An 18,288-nucleotide genomic window follows, 5' to 3' on the forward strand; every position below is an offset into this window, starting at 1 on the left:
ATCTATGACAGAGTCAAAAATATTATACACCGTGGCTAGATCTTGAGGCCCATGTTACAGCCTACCATGCCTAAAACTGACACTGTTGGTGCAAAAGAATTTGTTAGTTATTGTATGTTGCTGTTTCTTCTAGCCCGGATTACAAGATGAAACCCCGAGAGCCGACTTTGCACCAAGTACTACAACCCAAAAGATAAAAGTTTCACTCAAACCAGTTGATACTAATGTTTCTGTAAAGTTCAATTTAGATGTAAGGGCATGTTTTGTTGAAACCGAAGCACCTGGAACATCCCCGACAGGTTTGTTAGTTTTCTAAATTATGATTTCCGATTAGCTAAATGGCATACACGATGGATCGATCCATCTAAAGAATAAACAAGGAATGCATTATCTTACATACCAGAGGTCCCAAAGAAAGCAAAACTTTCAAATTACTACCGATGTAGAATATCAACCAACAACCCCATACCGTGTGCATCTCACCAGTGGATGTATGTTACATATCTTAGAAATATATCTCGACTGTGTGTATAATTGTGTTATTATTGACTTTAAAAAATGCGTTTAAGTTACCATGCTTTAAAAATTTGCTAATAAAAACCCTATGGTGACATATCCCCAAGTTGTGCAAGATGTGTTCATTGCTTCTGAAGATTTTTTTGGGTTTTTTTAGGGTTTTTTTTGGGGGGGGTGTTTTTTTGCGATTTAGCAGCGGAAGGAAATCAACGAACCACGAAAAAACCCACGAGGTTGGACAGGCGACCCTATTCCTTGTAACGTACAAGCTGGGATATACCTTACGGCATAACGCGCACGCATTAAACCATTCGGAATCTCAACCACCCTTCGAGAATTGTCTATTAATATAGATACTTAGATTTCTGTTGAAATTGATTTTAAAAAAAGAGCTTATAACAAATAGTCTTTATACATCAAATGTCATTTGAAGGCTGTTTGGGGGGTTGGATTTCTGAATGGTTAGCGTGCGCGCTGTATCATAAAGTCTGTCATTGAGTCGACAGGCGTGGTTTCGAATCCCCGGTTGTACGTGGCAAGGAGTAGGGTCGCCTGTCCAACCTCGTGGGTTTTCTCCGGGTCCTCCGGTTTCCTCCCACTGCTAAAGACCCCTACGCGCAAGTTTGTGTCGAGTGGACGTTAAACCCCATTTCTCTCGCTCTCTCCCTTGAAGGCTGTTTATAAATATGGTGTTAATTTACCAAATGTTCAAACTTAGGATGTAATTATATTTTATATTTTAGCGGAAATAAAAGTAACTTCGCCCACGGGTATGCATTTATTTATTTCTTTTATTTATTTTGTAATTATGCAACTGTATTAGGATACTGATATATAAGTATTATTTTTAAGTTTTTAGCCTTTTGATAATTTTAAGCTATGATAGGTTGCGCTATGTTGGTATTAGAATTAAAGTGTTTTGTCTACTTGATTTTTGCTTAATTAGATTGACAGCGTTGTTTAAAGATACCAATTACGGGATATATCCAATTTATTCAGGTTAAACGGCACGGTCCCTTTGACTTTGTCAAAATATGAATAATTTAGATTTGTCTAAGATAATACACGATTACCAATTTTGTCAAAATATGAAAAGTTTAAATTTGACTAAGATATTACTGCATTAACAATTTCTACGTCATTATACAAATTAGTGAACAAATATTACCATACACAGGGGTAATGAAGACGGTGTACACCATGAAGTGTGCCATTAGGACATTTTACCCGCACAGCGACTTTACGCCGTAGTCCAGTTTCGAGTTTCAACCGTAAATCGTAAGATATGTCTTGATCTATCTATCATTACCTTTGCTTCCTAACATAACAGAACCAACCAACTGCACATGACAGCACGGCGCTACGACCTAATCCAGTTTGAGTTTCAACCCTCAATCGTAAGATATGCCTTGATCGATTTATCGTTACCTTTTTTGCTATCTAACATAACAGAACCAACCAACTGCACATGGCAGCACCAACTGGAAGATACCAGATAGCTCTGGTAGAATATCGCATTTATTTCTCAATTTATGCTATATTATTATCATATCATTATTACAGGACCACCACCTGTGACATCGCCCACTGAACCAGTTGGGGTTCAATCACCAACTGCAACACAACCCACACAACCACAGCAACCATCTTCACCGACAGGTATAACCCAACATATAAAGGCAACAAATAGTGTGCCGTCACTGATGTCCGTCCGTCAGCATTTGGCTTGTTAACAATTTTTAACGGATTTTTTAATACGTCCACGCGGAATTTGGGAGAATATAGTCGATCCGTCCTTTCTGACAGGATAAGGACCAGAGTTTTAACGGACGTTGTTTAATGATTGCATACCTTGAGAGGATGATCTCTCTATCGATTTTCAGCCTTCCGTTTAGTTGAAGGATTTGTTTTTAAACTTTGTATGACGCATACGCACCATGAAAATATAATCCCCGTACTCAGAATGTTACGATATTCCGTTTTGAAGTTACTGCCGTTGTTATTTTAATGTGATACAGGAGATTTTGACGGATGTTTTTCGAATTTGGCCTGAAGCGTTGGGTTCGATTTTCAGCGCTTCAAAATCTGTCGTTCCTGGGTTATTCCCCCCCCCCCTTCCGAAAATCATGTTAGCGTGACATAAGGGATAGTTAGACGGAACTTCACCAACAGCACCCGGAACTTCTCCAACTGTACCCTGGAACTTCTCCCACAGGTAATAGAAGACCAAAGTCAACTATTTGACAATTTGCTTGACATGGATTACATATGGGTTACATATGCAAACATTTTGATAACTACCTGTACTATTTTGTTGCTTTTCAAATGCCATCTTACTATTTCCTTAAATGTATATTATGTATTTTATTAGTATAATCATATGTTGTTTAATTTACATTAGCCTATTTTTGAAAACAAAACGTGCCTCGAATGCAATAAAGTGACTTAAAAAAGCGCCAATTCCAGATTTGAAGTTAAAATGCTCAGGATCAGGTTTTGTATCTCACAAGTGTGTTATAACAGAACACTAAAGTCATCTATACAATTATTAATTTCGAAGGTGTAGTCTATTTGCACACAGCAGTATTGGATGATATTGTCAATTTTTTCGACTCACTCGATCAGTTTAACTTGCCCTTTTCACATATTGACAAACAATTCATTCTTTTCTGAAATATCAAAGATAAAATCAGTTCTATCGCCAGCACAGGGAACTTCCCCAACGGCACCCGAGACCATAGGTAAATAGGACAACAAGTCAACTATGCGATTATAATTATAATTATAAAGCAGTGGCGGATAATATTGTCAATTTGCTTTATAGTTACACGTTTTCATGAAAGTACTTGAATATAAGCTGTTAAATTATTGACAAACAATTCATTCTTTTCTGAAATACCCAATATAAAATCATTTGTCTCCAGCACCAGGAACTTCGCCAACAGCACCCGGAACTTCTCCAACTGTACCCGGAACTTCACCGACTGCGCCTGGAACTTCTCCCACAGGTAATAGACAGTTACAGTTCTTCGAGGCCCTGCTTATATTTTCAGACAAGCACTTTAAATTCAGCCTTGAAAAACAAATCATTAATATATCCAGGACCATGAACTTCGCCATCGGCGCCCGGGACTTCTCCCACAAACTACTACAGGGTCTCTTATAGTTATGATGAAGCTTGAAATTTCAATAAAATCAATACTTACAAATGGATCAATAATTATATTTTTAACACATAGCTAACGTTTTCGCCCACAGCACTTGGAGCATCCCCAACTGTAGCGCCAACTGGAACATCACCTACAGCAGCGCTACCTGGAACCTCACCCACTGCTCCACCACCAGGGACTTCTCCAACTGTTCAACCACCAGGAACATCCCCAACAGCAGCGCCACCTGGGACATCGCCAACTGCCCCACCGCCTGGAACATCACCTACTGCTCCACCACCCGGAACTTCCCCTACTGCTCCACCATCTGGCACAACACCCACTGCCCCACCACCTGGAACATCGCCTACTGCTCCACCGCCTGGCACATCACCTACTGCCCCACCTCCTGGAACATCGCCCACTGCTCCACCGTCTGGAACATCACCTACTGCCCCACCTCCAGGAACTTCACCTACTGCAGCACCACCAGGAACATCGCCCACTGCACCGCCACCAGGTACTTCTCCCTCTGTCCCACCGCCTGGCACATCGCCTACAGGTAATATTCATGACTAGATTTGTTTTACCATTTGTCAATTTGCTTAAGAGCTACAGGATTTCGAAGCTGAATGTCAGGTTTCAGACAAACACTTTACGTTGACTAATTAAAGTACTGACGCACAATCCATTCGTTTCTAAAATATCTAAGATAAAATCATTTCTATCTCCAGCACCAGGAACTTCACCAACAGCACCCGGAACTTCTCCAACTGTACCCGGAACTTCACCGACTGCGCCTGGAACTTCTCCCACAGGTAATAGAAGAACAAAAAGTCAACTATTTGACAATTTGCTTGACATGGACTGGGTTACATATGCAAACATTTTGATAACTACCTGTACTATTTTGTGACTTTTCAAATGCCATCTTACTATTTCCTTAAATGTGTATTATATATTTTATTAGTATAAGCATATGTTGTTTAGTTTACATTAGCCTATTTTTGAAAACAAAACGTACCTCGAATGCAATAAAGTGACCTAAAAAATCGCCAATTCCAGATTTGAAGTTAAATGCCCAGGGTTAGGTTTTGTAACTCCCAAGTGTGTTATAACAGAACACTAAAGTCATCTATACAATTACAATTATTAATTTCGAAGGTGTAGTCTATTTGCACACAGCAGTATTGGATGATATTGTCAATATTTTCGATTCACTCGGATCAGTTTAACTTGCCCTTTTCACATATTGACAAACAATTCATTCTTTTCTGAAATACCAAAGATAAAATCAGTTCTATCGCCAGCACAGGGAACTTCCCCAACGGCACCCGAGACCATAGGTAAATAGGACAACAAGTCAACTATGCGATTATAATTATAATTATAAAGCAGTGGCGGATAATATTGTCAATTTGCTTTATAGTTACACGTTTTCAGGAAAGTACTTGAATATAAGCTGTTAAATTATTGACAAACAATTCATTCTTTTCTGAAATACCTAATATAAAATCATTTGTCTCCAGCACCAGGAACGTCGCCAACAGCACCCGGAACTTCTCCAACTGTACCCGGAACTTCACCGACTGCGCCTGGAACTTCTCCCACAGGTAATAGACAGTTACAGTTCTTCGAGGCCCTGCTTATATTTTCAGACAAGCACTTTAAATTCAGCCTTGAAAAACAAATCATTAATATATCCAGGACCATGAACTTCGCCATCGGCGCCCGGGACTTCTCCCACAAACTACTACAGGGTCTCTTATAGTTATGATGAAGCTGGAAATTTCAATAAAATCAATACGTACAAATGGATCAATAATTGTATTTTTAACACATAGTTAACGTTTTCGCCCACAGCACTTGGAGCATCCCCAACTGTAGCACCAACTGGAACATCACCTACAGCAGCGCTACCTGGAACCTCACCCACTGCTCCACCACCAGGGACTTCTCCAACTGTTCCACCACCAGGAACATCCCCAACAGCAGCGCCACCTGGGACATCGCCCACTGCCCCACCGCCTGGAACATCACCTACTGCTCCACCACCCGGAACTTCCCCTACTGCTCCACCATCTGGCACAACACCCACTGCCCCACCACCTGGAACATCGCCTACTGCTCCACCGCCTGGCACATCACCTACTGCCCCACCTCCTGGAACATCGCCCACTGCTCCACCGTCTGGAACATCACCTACTGCCCCACCTCCAGGAACTTCACCTACTGCAGCACCACCAGGAACATCGCCCACTGCACCGCCACCAGGTACTTCTCCCTCTGTCCCACCGCCTGGCACATCGCCTACAGGTAATATTCATGACTAGATTTGTTTTACCATTTGTCAATTTGCTTAAGAGCTACAGGATTTCGAAGCTGAATGTCAGGTTTCAGACAAACACTTTACGTTGACTAATTAAAGTACTGACGCACAATCCATTCGTTTCTAAAATATCTAAGATAAAATCATTTCTATCTCCAGCACCAGGAACTTCACCAACAGCACCCGGAACTTCTCCAACTGTACCCGGAACTTCACCGACTGCGCCTGGAACTTCTCCCACAGGTAATAGAAGAACAAAAAGTCAACTATTTGACAATTTGCTTGACATGGACTGGGTTACATATGCAAACATTTTGATAACTACCTGTACTATTTTGTGACTTTTCAAATGCCATCTTACTATTTCCCTAAGTAGATTATGTATTTTATTAGTATAATCATATGTTGTTTAATTTACATTAGCCTATTTTTGAAAACAAAACGTACCTAAAAAAGCGCCAATTCCAGATTTGAAGTTAAAATGCTCAGGATCAGGTTTTGTAACTCACAAGTGTGTTATAACAGAATACTTAAGTCATCTATACAATTACAATTATTAATTGATGATATTGGATGATATTGGATGATATTGTCAATTTTTTCGATTCACTCGGATCAGTTTAACTTGCACTTTTCGCATATGACAAACAATTCATTCTTTTCTGAAATATCAAAGATAAAATCAGTTCTATCGCCAGCACAAGGAACTTCCCCAAGGGCACCCGAGACCATAGGTAAATAGGACAACAAGTCAACTATGCCATTTTAATTATAATTATAAAGCAGTGGCGGATAATATTGTCAATTTGCTTTATAGTTACACGTTTTCAGGAAAGTACTTGAATGTAAGCTGTTAAATTATTGACAAACAATTCATTCTTTTCTGAAACACCTAATATAAAATCATTTGTCTCCAGCACCAGGAACTTCGCCAACAGCACCCGGAACTTCTCCAACTGTACCCGGAACTTCACCGACTGCGCCTGGAACTTCTCCCACAGGTAATAGACAGTTACAGTTCTTCGAGGCCCTGCTTATATTTTCAGACAAGCACTTTATATTCAGCCTTGAAAAACAAATCATTAATATATCCAGCACTATGAACTTCGCCATCGGCGCCCGGGACTTCTCCCACAAACTACTACAGGGTCTCTTATAGTTATGATGAAGCTGGAAATTTCAATAAAATCAATACGTACAAATGGATCAATAATTGTATTTTTAACACATAGCTAACGTTTTCGCCCACAGCACTTGGAGCATCCCCAACTGTAGCGCCAACTGGAACATCACCTACAGCAGCGCTACCTGGAACCTCACCTACTGCTCTACCACCAGGGACTTCTCCAACTGTTCCACCACCAGGAACATCCCCAACAGCAGCGCCACCTGGGACATCGCCAACTGCCCCACCGCCTGGAACATCACCTACTGCTCCACCAGCCGGAACTTCCCCTACTGCTCCACCATCTGGCACAACACCCACTGCCCCACCACCTGGAACATCGCCTACTGCTCCACCGCCTGGCACATCACCCACTGCCCCACCTCCTGGAACATCGCCCACTGCTCCACCGTCTGGAACATCACCTACTGCCCCACCTCCAGGAACTTCACCTACTGCAGCACCACCAGGAACATCGCCCACTGCACCGCCACCAGGTACTTCTCCCTCTATCCCACCGCCTGGCACATCGCCTACAGGTAATATTCATGACTAGATTTGTTTTATTATTTGTCAATTTGCTTACGCGCTACAGGATTTCGAAGCTGAATGTCAGGTTTCAGACAAATATTTTACGTTGACTAATTAAAGTACTGACACACAATCCATTCGTTTTTGAAATATCTAAGATAAAATCATTTCTATCTCCAGCACCAGGAACTTCACCAACAGCACCCGGAACTTCTCCAACTGTACCCGGAACTTCACCGACTGCGCCTGGGACTTCTCCCACAGGTAATAAAAGAACAAAAAGTCAACTATTTGACAATTTGCTTGACATGGACTGGGTTACATATGCAAACATTTTGATAACTACCTGTACTATTTTGTGACTTTTCAAATGCCATCTTACTATTTCCTTAAATATGTATTATGTATTTTATTAGTATAAGCATATGTTGTTTAGTTTACATTAGCCTATTTTTGAAAACAAAACGTACCTCGAATGCAATAAAGTGACCTAAAAAATCGCCAATTCCAGATTTGAAGTTAAATGCCCAGGGTTAGGTTTTGTAACTCCCAAGTGTGTTATAACAGAACACTAAAGTCATCTATACAATTACAATTATTAATTTCGAAGGTGTAGTCTATTTGCACACAGCAGTATTGGATGATATTGTCAATATTTTCGATTCACTCGGATCAGTTTAACTTGCGCTTTTCACATATTGACAAACAATTCATTCTTTTCTGAAATATCAAAGATAAAATCAGTTCTATCGCCAGCACAAGGAACTTCCCGGACGGCACCCGAGACCATAGGTAAATAGGACAACAAGTCAACTATGCGATTATAATTATAATTATAAAGCAGTGGCGGATAATATTGTCAATTTGCTTTATAGTTACACGTTTTCATGAAAGTACTTGAATATAAGCTGTTAAATTATTGACAAACAATTCATTCTTTTCTGAAATACCTAATATAAAATCATTTGTCTCCAGCACCAGGAACTTCGCCAACAGCACCAGGAACTTCTCCAACTGTACCCGGAACTTCACCGACTGCGCCTGGAACATCTCCCACAGGTAATAGACAGTTACAGTTCTTCGAGGCCCTGCTTATATTTTCAGACAAGCACTTTAAATTCAGCCTTGAAAAACAAATCATTAATATATCCAGGACCATGAACTTCGCCATCGGCGCCCGGGACTTCTCCCACAAACTACTACAGGGTCTCTTATAGTTATGATGAAGCTTGAAATTTCAATAAAATCAATACTTACAAATGGATCAATAATTATATTTTTAACACATAGCTAACGTTTTCGCCCACAGCACTTGGAGCATCCCCAACTGTAGCGCCAACTGGAACATCACCTACAGCAGCGCTACCTGGAACCTCGCCCACTGCTCTACCACCAGGGACTTCTCCAACTGTTCCACCACCAGGAACATCCCCAACAGCAGCGCCACCTGGGACATCGCCAACTGCCCCACCGCCTGGAACATCACCTACTGCTCCACCAGCCGGAACTTCCCCTACTGCTCCACCATCTGGCACAACACCAACTGCCCCACCACCTGGAACATCGCCTACTGCTCCACCGCCTGGCACATCACCCACTGCCCCACCTCCTGGAACATCGCCCACTGCTCCACCGTCTGGAACATCACCTACTGCCCCACCTCCAGGAACTTCACCTACTGCAGCACCACCAGGAACATCGCCCACTGCACCGCCACCAGGTACTTCTCCCTCTATCCCACCGCCTGGCACATCGCCTACAGGTAATATTCATGACTAGATTTGTTTTATTATTTGTCAATTTGCTTACGAGCTACAGGATTTCGAAGCTGAATGTCAGGTTTCAGACAAACACTTTACGTTGACTAGTTAAAGTACTGACACACAATCCATTCGTTTCTAAAATATCTAATATACAATCATTTCTATCTCCAGCACCAGGAACTTCACCAACAGCACCCGGAACTTCTCCAACTGTACTCGGAACTTCACCGACTGCGCCTGGAACTTCTCCCACAGGTAATAGAAGAACAAAAAGTCAAGTATTTGACAATTTGCTTGACATGGACTGGGTTACATATGGAAACATTTTGATAACTACCTGTACTATTTTCTGACTTTTCAAATGCCATCTTACTATTTCCTTAAATGTGTATTATGTATTTTTTTAGTATAAGCATATGTTGTTTAGTTTACATTAGCCTATTTTTGAAAACAAAACGTACCTCGAATGCAATAAAGTGACCTAAAAAAAGCGCCAATTCCAGATTTGAAGTTAAATGCCCAGGGTTAGGTTTTGTAACTCCCAAGTGTGTTATAACAGAACACTAAAGTCATCTATACAATTACAATTATTAATTTCGAAGGTGTAGTCTATTTGCACACAGCAGTATTGGATGATATTGTCAATTTTTTCGATTCACTCGGATCAGTTTAACTTGCACTTTTCACATATTGACAAACAATTCATTCTTTTCTGAAATATCAAAGATAAAATCAGTTCTATCACCAGCACAAGGAACTTCCCCAACGGCACCCGAGACCATAGGTAAATAGGACAACAAGTCAACTATGCGATTATAATTATAATTATAAAGCAGTGGCGGATAATATTGTCAATTTGCTTTATAGTTACACGTTTTCAGGAAAGTACTTGAATATAAGCTGTTAAATTATTGACAAACAATTCATTCTTTTCTGAAATACCTAATATAAAATCATTTGTCTCCAGCACCAGGAACGTCGCCAACAGCACCCGGAACTTCTCCAACTGTACCCGGAACTTCACCGACTGCGCCTGGAACTTCTCCCACAGGTAATAGACAGTTACAGTTCTTCGAGGCCCTGCTTATATTTTCAGACAAGCACTTTAAATTCAGCCTTGAAAAACAAATCATTAATATATCCAGCACTATGAACTTCGCCATCGGCGCCCGGGACTTCTCCCACAAACTACTACAGGGTCTCTTATAGTTATGATGAAGCTGGAAATTTCAATAAAATCAATACGTACAAATGGATCAATAATTGTATTTTTAACACATAGCTAACGTTTTCGCCCACAGCACTTGGAGCATCCCCAACTGTAGCACCAACTGGAACATCACCTACAGCAGCGCTACCTGGAACCTCACCCACTGCTCCTACACCAGGGACTTCTCCAACTGTTCCACCACCAGGAACATCCCCAACAGCAGCGCCACCTGGGACATCGCCCACTGCCCCACCGCCTGGAACATCACCTACTGCTCCACCACCCGGAACTTCCCCTACTGCTCCACCATCTGGCACAACACCCACTGCCCCACCGCCTGGCACATCACCTACTGCCCCACCGCCTGGCACATCACCTACTGCCCCACCTCCTGGAACATCGCCTACTGCTCCACCGTCTGGAACATCACCTACTGCCCTACCTCCAGGAACTTCACCTACTGCAGCACCACCAGGAACATCGCCCACTGCACCGCCACCAGGTACTTCTCCCTCTGTCCCACCGCCTGGCACATCGCCTACAGGTAATATTCATGACTAGATTTGTTTTACCATTTGTCAATTTGCTTAAGAGCTACAGGATTTCGAAGCTGAATGTCAGGTTTCAGACAAATATTTTACTTTGACTAATTAAAGTACTGACACACAATCCATTCGTTTTTGAAATATCTAAGATAAAATCATTTCTATCTCCAGCACCAGGAACTTCACCAACAGCACCCGGAACTTCTCCAACTGTACCCGGAACTTCACCGACTGCGCCTGGGACTTCTCCCACAGGTAATAAAAGAACAAAAAGTCAACTATTTGACAATTTGCTTGACATGGACTGGGTTACATATGCAAACATTTTGATAACTACCTGTACTATTTTGTGACTTTTCAAATGCCATCTTACTATTTCCTTAAATGTGTATTATGTATTTTATTAGTATAAGCATATGTTGTTTAGTTTACATTAGCCTATTTTTGAAAACAAAACGTACCTCGAATGCAATAAAGTGACCTAAAAAATCGCCAATTCCAGATTTGAAGTTAAATGCCCAGGGTTAGGTTTTGTAACTCCCAAGTGTGTTATAACAGAACACTAAAGTCATCTATACAATTACAATTATTAATTTCGAAGGTGTAGTCTATTTGCACACAGCAGTATTGGATGATATTGTCAATATTTTCGATTCACTCGGATCAGTTTAACTTGCGCTTTTCACATATTGACAAACAATTCATTCTTTTCTGAAATATCAAAGATAAAATCAGTTCTATCGCCAGCACAAGGAACTTCCCCGACGGCACCCGAGACCATAGGTAAATAGGACAACAAGTCAACTATGCGATTATAATTATAATTATAAAGCAGTGGCGGATAATATTGTCAATTTGCTTTATAGTTACACGTTTTCAGGAAAGTACTTGAATATAAGCTGTTAAATTATTGACAAACAATTCATTCTTTTCTGAAATACCTAATATAAAATCATTTGTCTCCAGCACAAGGAACTTCGCCAACAGCACCAGGAACTTCTCCAACTGTACCCGGAACTTCACCGACTGCGCCTGGAACTTCTCCCACAGGTAATAGACAGTTACAGTTCTTCGAAGCCCTGCTTATATTTTCAGACAAGCACTTTAAATTCAGCCTTGAAAAACAAATCATTAATATATCCAGGACCATGAACTTCGCCATCGGCGCCCGGGATATCTCCCACAAACTACTACAGGGTCTCTTATAGTTATGATGAAGCTTGAAATTTCAATAAAATCAATACGTACAAATGGATCAATAATTGTATTTTTAACACATAGCTAACGTTTTCGCCCACAGCACTTGGAGCATCCCCAACTGTAGCGCCAACTGGAACATCACCTACAGCAGCGCTACCTGGAACCTCACCCACTGCTCCACCACCAGGGACTTCTCCAACTGTTCCACTACCAGGAACATCCCCAACAACAGTGCCACCTGGAACATCACCCACTGCCCCACCTCCTGGAACATCACCTACTGCTCCACCAGCTGGAACATCCCCAACTGGTCCACCGCCTGGAACATCCCAAACAGTTCCACCATCTGGCACAACACCCACTGCCCCACCACCTGGAACATCGCCCACTGCTCCACCGCCTGGAACATCACCTACTGCCCCACCTCCTGGAACATCGCCTACTGCTCCACCGTCTGGAACATCACCTACTGCCCCACCTCCAGGAACTTCACCTACTGCAGCACCACCAGGAACATCGCCCACTGCACCGCCACCAGGTACTTCTCCCTCTGTCCTACCACCTGGCACATCGCCTACAGGTAATATTCATGACTAGATTTGTTTTACCATTTGTCAATTGAATTGACCAAGCCCATCGTTTTTGAAGCACCACCCACCTACATATGAAATATGAAATAGGCTTTCTATTTTTCTATGGATGACTAGCATATTATCCACTGAAATCAATCATTATTTTACCGCATACTATTCTCAATGGGGTTCCATCACCATCCCAAACCCAAACATTTTCATATTACTACCTACTCTATTTTATGCCCTATAAAAGCACCAATTGCATATCCAAATCTACAGTCACCCGGAACATGTTATGTAATTAATTCATAAGGATGTTATAGCAGACCATTCAAGTCTTCTATACAATTATAATTATTTATTTCGTGGTGTAGTTTATTTACACAAAGCAGTGTTGTGTGATATTGTCAATTTGCTTAACAGCTACAGATTTTCGAATGTCCATGTCCGTTTTCACACTTTACGTTGACTAGTTAAAGTACTGACACACAATCTATTCGTTTCTAAAATATCTAAGCTAAACAACGGCGACCGGTAATTTCCTCAAAGTTAAATGCAGAACAACAAGATTTGCTTTAAAGTTTTTTTATTAGATTAGTGGTGTAATCTCATTACAAAAAGATATTACCAGTTTACCTGACAGCGAACCTTTGTCGACACGCCAAATCCGCCTTCAGAACAACACTTGAAATTCTTGTCTAAAGTATTTAAGGCCAAGATTTAACACCTTCGTTGATTCTATTATGAAAATAAATCAGATAAAGATGAAATCATTTCTATTTCTAGCTCCTGAAACTTCGCCAGCTTCTTTCCCCAAAGTTAAATGCAGAACAACAAGTCTTACTTTGCAATTTTTTATTTAGTGATGTAATCTACTTACAAACAGATATCACCGCTAAGCTTTGTCGACACCTCAGTAATGAAAACAATTCTTTTCTGAAGTATTTAAGGCCAGGATTTAACACCTGCGTTGATTCTATTATGAAAATAAATCAGATAAAGATGAAATCATTTCTATTTCTAGCTCCTGGAACTTCGCCCACTGCACCCGGAACTTCGCCCACAGGTAATAGTAATACAATATTTATAACTTTGGTTCTAATTGGTTGACGAAAGCAGGGGACAACCAAAATAGGTTCGTCCGTCCATCTGTCCATAACACTTGGTGTTTATTAGTTGAATGCCTTAATGAAGTTCGAAGAGGAGCATGTTCTGCGTTGGGCTAAGTAGAGATTTGATTGGTTGATGCATTTGAACACGATAACTTTGGTTCTAATTGGTTGAAATAGATGAATCCCTTGACTAACTTGAATGGTGAAATTTTCTGCGTAGATGTTGATTAGGCGAATGTCTTGACTGCGTTCAATGATTAATATTTACCGCTAAAGCTAAGCAGACAGAGCTAAGCAGTTTCATTGGTCGATGCTTTGGGGCAAGATTACTTTGATTCTAACTGAGTGAAAGTGATGAAACTTAGTGTAAAGTTTCACTCCCAGGTAGTCTACTTCAAAACCATGACTCGGTTCGACTATGAACATTTTCTTCTCAGACTAAGCGTAGATGATAAAAGAGTCTGTCTGTATTTGATATGCGTGAAATAACCATAACAAGTTTCTCAGTTTCTTTTACCGCCACAGGAAAATCTCAAACATGCATGAAGTCTGTGAAAATTGAATCCATATTTCATTGGAGTTAACATGTATTCTTTCACAATTTTTTCAGAGAGATGCGAGGAGATAAATGGAATGGAGAAACCAGCATTTATACCAAGTTCAAGTGTTGAGGGTTTGACACCTGACCAAGTGGATAATCTAAGGACAAGCGATGTCCCATTATCTATCATACCCAACGGCAGCAATCCTATACTATTTACCATAGATCTTTCACCTAATACCGATGAGGATGTCGATCTGGGATCCATCACATTCCCGAATGCTGAGAATTTCGAATCCATAGAAATAGTGCTGATTGATTCACAGGGCAATGAAACTCCTGTAACAGATCAAGTAAGTCTAATGTCTTAAATACTATATTCGAAGTAAATTTGGTAAAACAGTTACGTGCTTTACATTACGTTATTTGGCCACGAATATTAGTTTTTGAATATATGTATATGGATACTTACTGTGCATAAAGATATTTCATTGAGTGTATATCATTTATTTCTGACAGTGGGAAAGAAGAATGTTTTTTATCAATGAGTGTATAATCTGCAAAGTAGCTTATATATCATAAAATTTAGTGATGGGGTCGAACTGTACATCGGTTGAACTAACAAGTTACAAATCAAAATATGCACGTTCAAAGATGCCACATTCAGATCCCATGAAAAGATATAGATATTTTATGACTAAATTTAAATCCAAATAGATCATTTCAAAATAAATACAGTATTATACATATACATGTACGTCATTTTTATTGTATAATTGTATTATTATTCTTCCATAAATCCACGTCATTTTTATTGTATGTCTTGAGAAACTCGAGCAAAACGTGTAGACAATTCAAAAATAGGAGACCTTTAAAGAATTTTGATCCGTTTTGCTCAATATTAGCACTGCCATGGTTTCAATTGGCAATTTAAAATGCCCTATTTGTATAAATCATAGGACGCGCCACTAAAAGCGGATTTCCCTCGAGTAACCAAAGTTCAAACGATACGAGTTACTATGGTGCCAACGAACGCTTCAGTTCCTGTCAAATTTAATTATTTTTTCATAAAGTCATGCCATTTATCTTTTAAACATACATTATGCAAGAGCTAAATCTGATTATTGCAAGTCATTTTTTAGGCTTCAGATGTCATAGAAATTATGAATTAGATCTTTATTTACACAACAAGCACAAAATCAACTCTGTAGACGCACGGATGGCTTGGATTCGGGTGGAATTAAACAGGATTTCATTGATTGATTAAATTTTTAAATGGTGTCGTAAGCAGAGATTAACCGTTACGTTGACGTCATACTCCCTCAAATTTTAGATCGAGGCTAAATGATAGAGTATACGAAGCGAGGCCGCTGTTGAGCGAGGCCGCATGTCAGTCAATTTGATTGAAAGTTCGATATATACGGCCTTGAGATTATGTTTAGTTGTGGTTAAAATGAGAGTTTGGATGTCGGTATTATATGCTCTTTTGTCACTTGCGTTTAGAGGAAAAATATGGAAATTGATAAACACCGCAGCTAACATCACCCCAGTTGAATTGCAGCCTCATTGGATCACTGTTTCCTATTAGTATTTGTCTGCTTCGAGAGTTACGTAGCCCTACCAGTTACAGTACAAGAAGTCGGCTATAATTATGCCTCATTGATTTGGTCCATTCCTTTCAAACTTTCGCTTCTTGTCTATATATTAAAAGTCTTATTTTTAATTTGTAGTAAAAATAAATGTGATACGAATTGAATTGCAACCACAGCCATTGAAAACGTTACTTGATAATCGAGATTATACGCCTGTCAATCAAACGATCGGTCATTCTCGGAGACGGTGAAGAGGGAGTTGACTCCTATTTCTAGTCAAAAATTACAATGGTGATAACTTTGTTCAGAATAAAGTAATTTGACTGAAATTTTCAATATATTCTTCTTTCATCATCTATTTTTGAACTATTATAGCAAGAATGACCAACTCTCTATTAAAATCTCCCATAATGTATCTTTAAGGAATTTTTACCCGTTTTGCTCAATATTATCTATTTTGCCACGGTTTCAATTGACAATTTAAAAATGGTCTATTTGTATAACCATAGGCTGGTCTCCAGGACCCGATACCAAAAGCTGATTTCCCTCCAGAAACCAAAGCTCAAAAGATACGAGTTACTATTGTGCCAACAAACTCTACAGCTGCTGTTAAATTTAATTTGGATGTAAGAGCATGTTTTGAAGAGACTGCCACAGCAGGAACATCTCCCACAGGTTGGTCCTATTTATGTTTTAATGCATAATCTGATAAGATTTTACCAAAGAGTACGGCATATATCAAAGTTATCAGTAAGTTGACAAATGCAATCTAAATAATGAATAGAATTGTAAACATTATATTGTTATGTCAGAATGGTCTTAATCCCTATGGTATTGTTTGCTTAAAATATATCTATTGGAAATAAGCTTCCGTATGTAAAGGTATGTAACATACGCTTTCACCCAAAGTATATGAAACATCCCCAACTGCAGCACCACATAAAACATCACCGACTGCAGTGCCATCCGGAACATCGACTCGCATATCACATTAGCAATACACCTGGAACATTTCTTTCATATTAATGAGTTAAATGGGCCTTGATAATTGATAGAAAATGCAGAACGTGGTATCTGGCTATGAAGATGTGTTCTCTTGTCTGATGCAATAGTATAATACATTTCGTATTTGTATAAGCAATGGCACCAAACACTACCGAGTGATTTCATCATAAACCTCCTAAGATATTGGTGCAATTGTACTTTTAGAAATAATATATCAATGAAACAAAGAATTACAAACTGATAAATAATTATCTTTCTAATACATAGCTAACGTTTTCACCCATAGCACCTGGAACATCCCCAACTACAGCGCCAACTGCAACATCACCTACTGCTCCACCACCCGGAACGTCCCCTACTGCTCCACCACCTGGAACATCCCCAACTGCTCCACCACCAGGAACATCGCCAACAGCAGCGCCACCTGGTACATCACCTACTGCTCTACCACCCGGAACATCGCCTACTGCTCCTCCGCCTGGAACATCACCTACTGTCCCTCCTCCAGGAACTTCACCTACTGCAGCACCACCAGGAACATCGCCTACTGCAACGCCACCAGGTACTTCTCCATCTGTCCCACCACCCGGCACATCGCCTACAGGTAATATTCATGACTAGATCTTTTTTGCCATTTTTCCATTGAACTGACCATGCCCATGGCTTTGGAAGCACCACCCACCTACATACGAAATATGAAATACGCTTTTTTTCCGTGGATGACAAGCATATTATCCACTGATATCAATCATTATTTTACCCAATACTATTCTTAATGGGGTTGAATCTCAAGTACCTCTGCATGTACAATTATTTTTTTCTTGGTGTAGTCTATTTACATAAAGCAGAATTGGAGGTTATTGTTTTTTCTTGGTGTAGTCTATTTACACAAAGAAGCAATGGATAATATTGCTAAAGTGCTTGACAGTTACACTCCTTCAGCAGTCCAAGTCTGAAAAACAAATCAATTATATATCCAGCACCAAGAACTTCGCCATCCGCGCCCGGAACTTTTCCAGCAAACTACTTGAGGCCTCTTGTAGATATGATAAGGC

The 18,288-nt window shown here is 40.2% G+C and overlaps 1 protein-coding gene across 1 annotated transcript in view; it reads left to right on the forward strand.

Moving 5' to 3' along the window:
- Positions 1-18,288, forward strand: part of LOC126831854 (mucin-12) — a 202,925-nt gene that overhangs the window by 95,353 nt on the left and 89,284 nt on the right. Inside the window, exons 67-70 of the mRNA XM_056103261.1 lie at positions 14,008-14,049; positions 14,706-14,989; positions 16,738-16,903; positions 17,520-17,837. Of these exons, the coding sequence (XP_055959236.1) occupies positions 14,008-14,049; positions 14,706-14,989; positions 16,738-16,903; positions 17,520-17,837 (810 nt within the window). The remainder of the gene's footprint in view (positions 1-14,007; positions 14,050-14,705; positions 14,990-16,737; positions 16,904-17,519; positions 17,838-18,288) is intronic.

The sequence above is a fragment of the Patella vulgata genome, chromosome 9 (assembly GCF_932274485.2).
Source record: "Patella vulgata chromosome 9, xgPatVulg1.2, whole genome shotgun sequence".
Taxonomy (NCBI): domain Eukaryota; kingdom Metazoa; phylum Mollusca; class Gastropoda; family Patellidae; genus Patella; species Patella vulgata.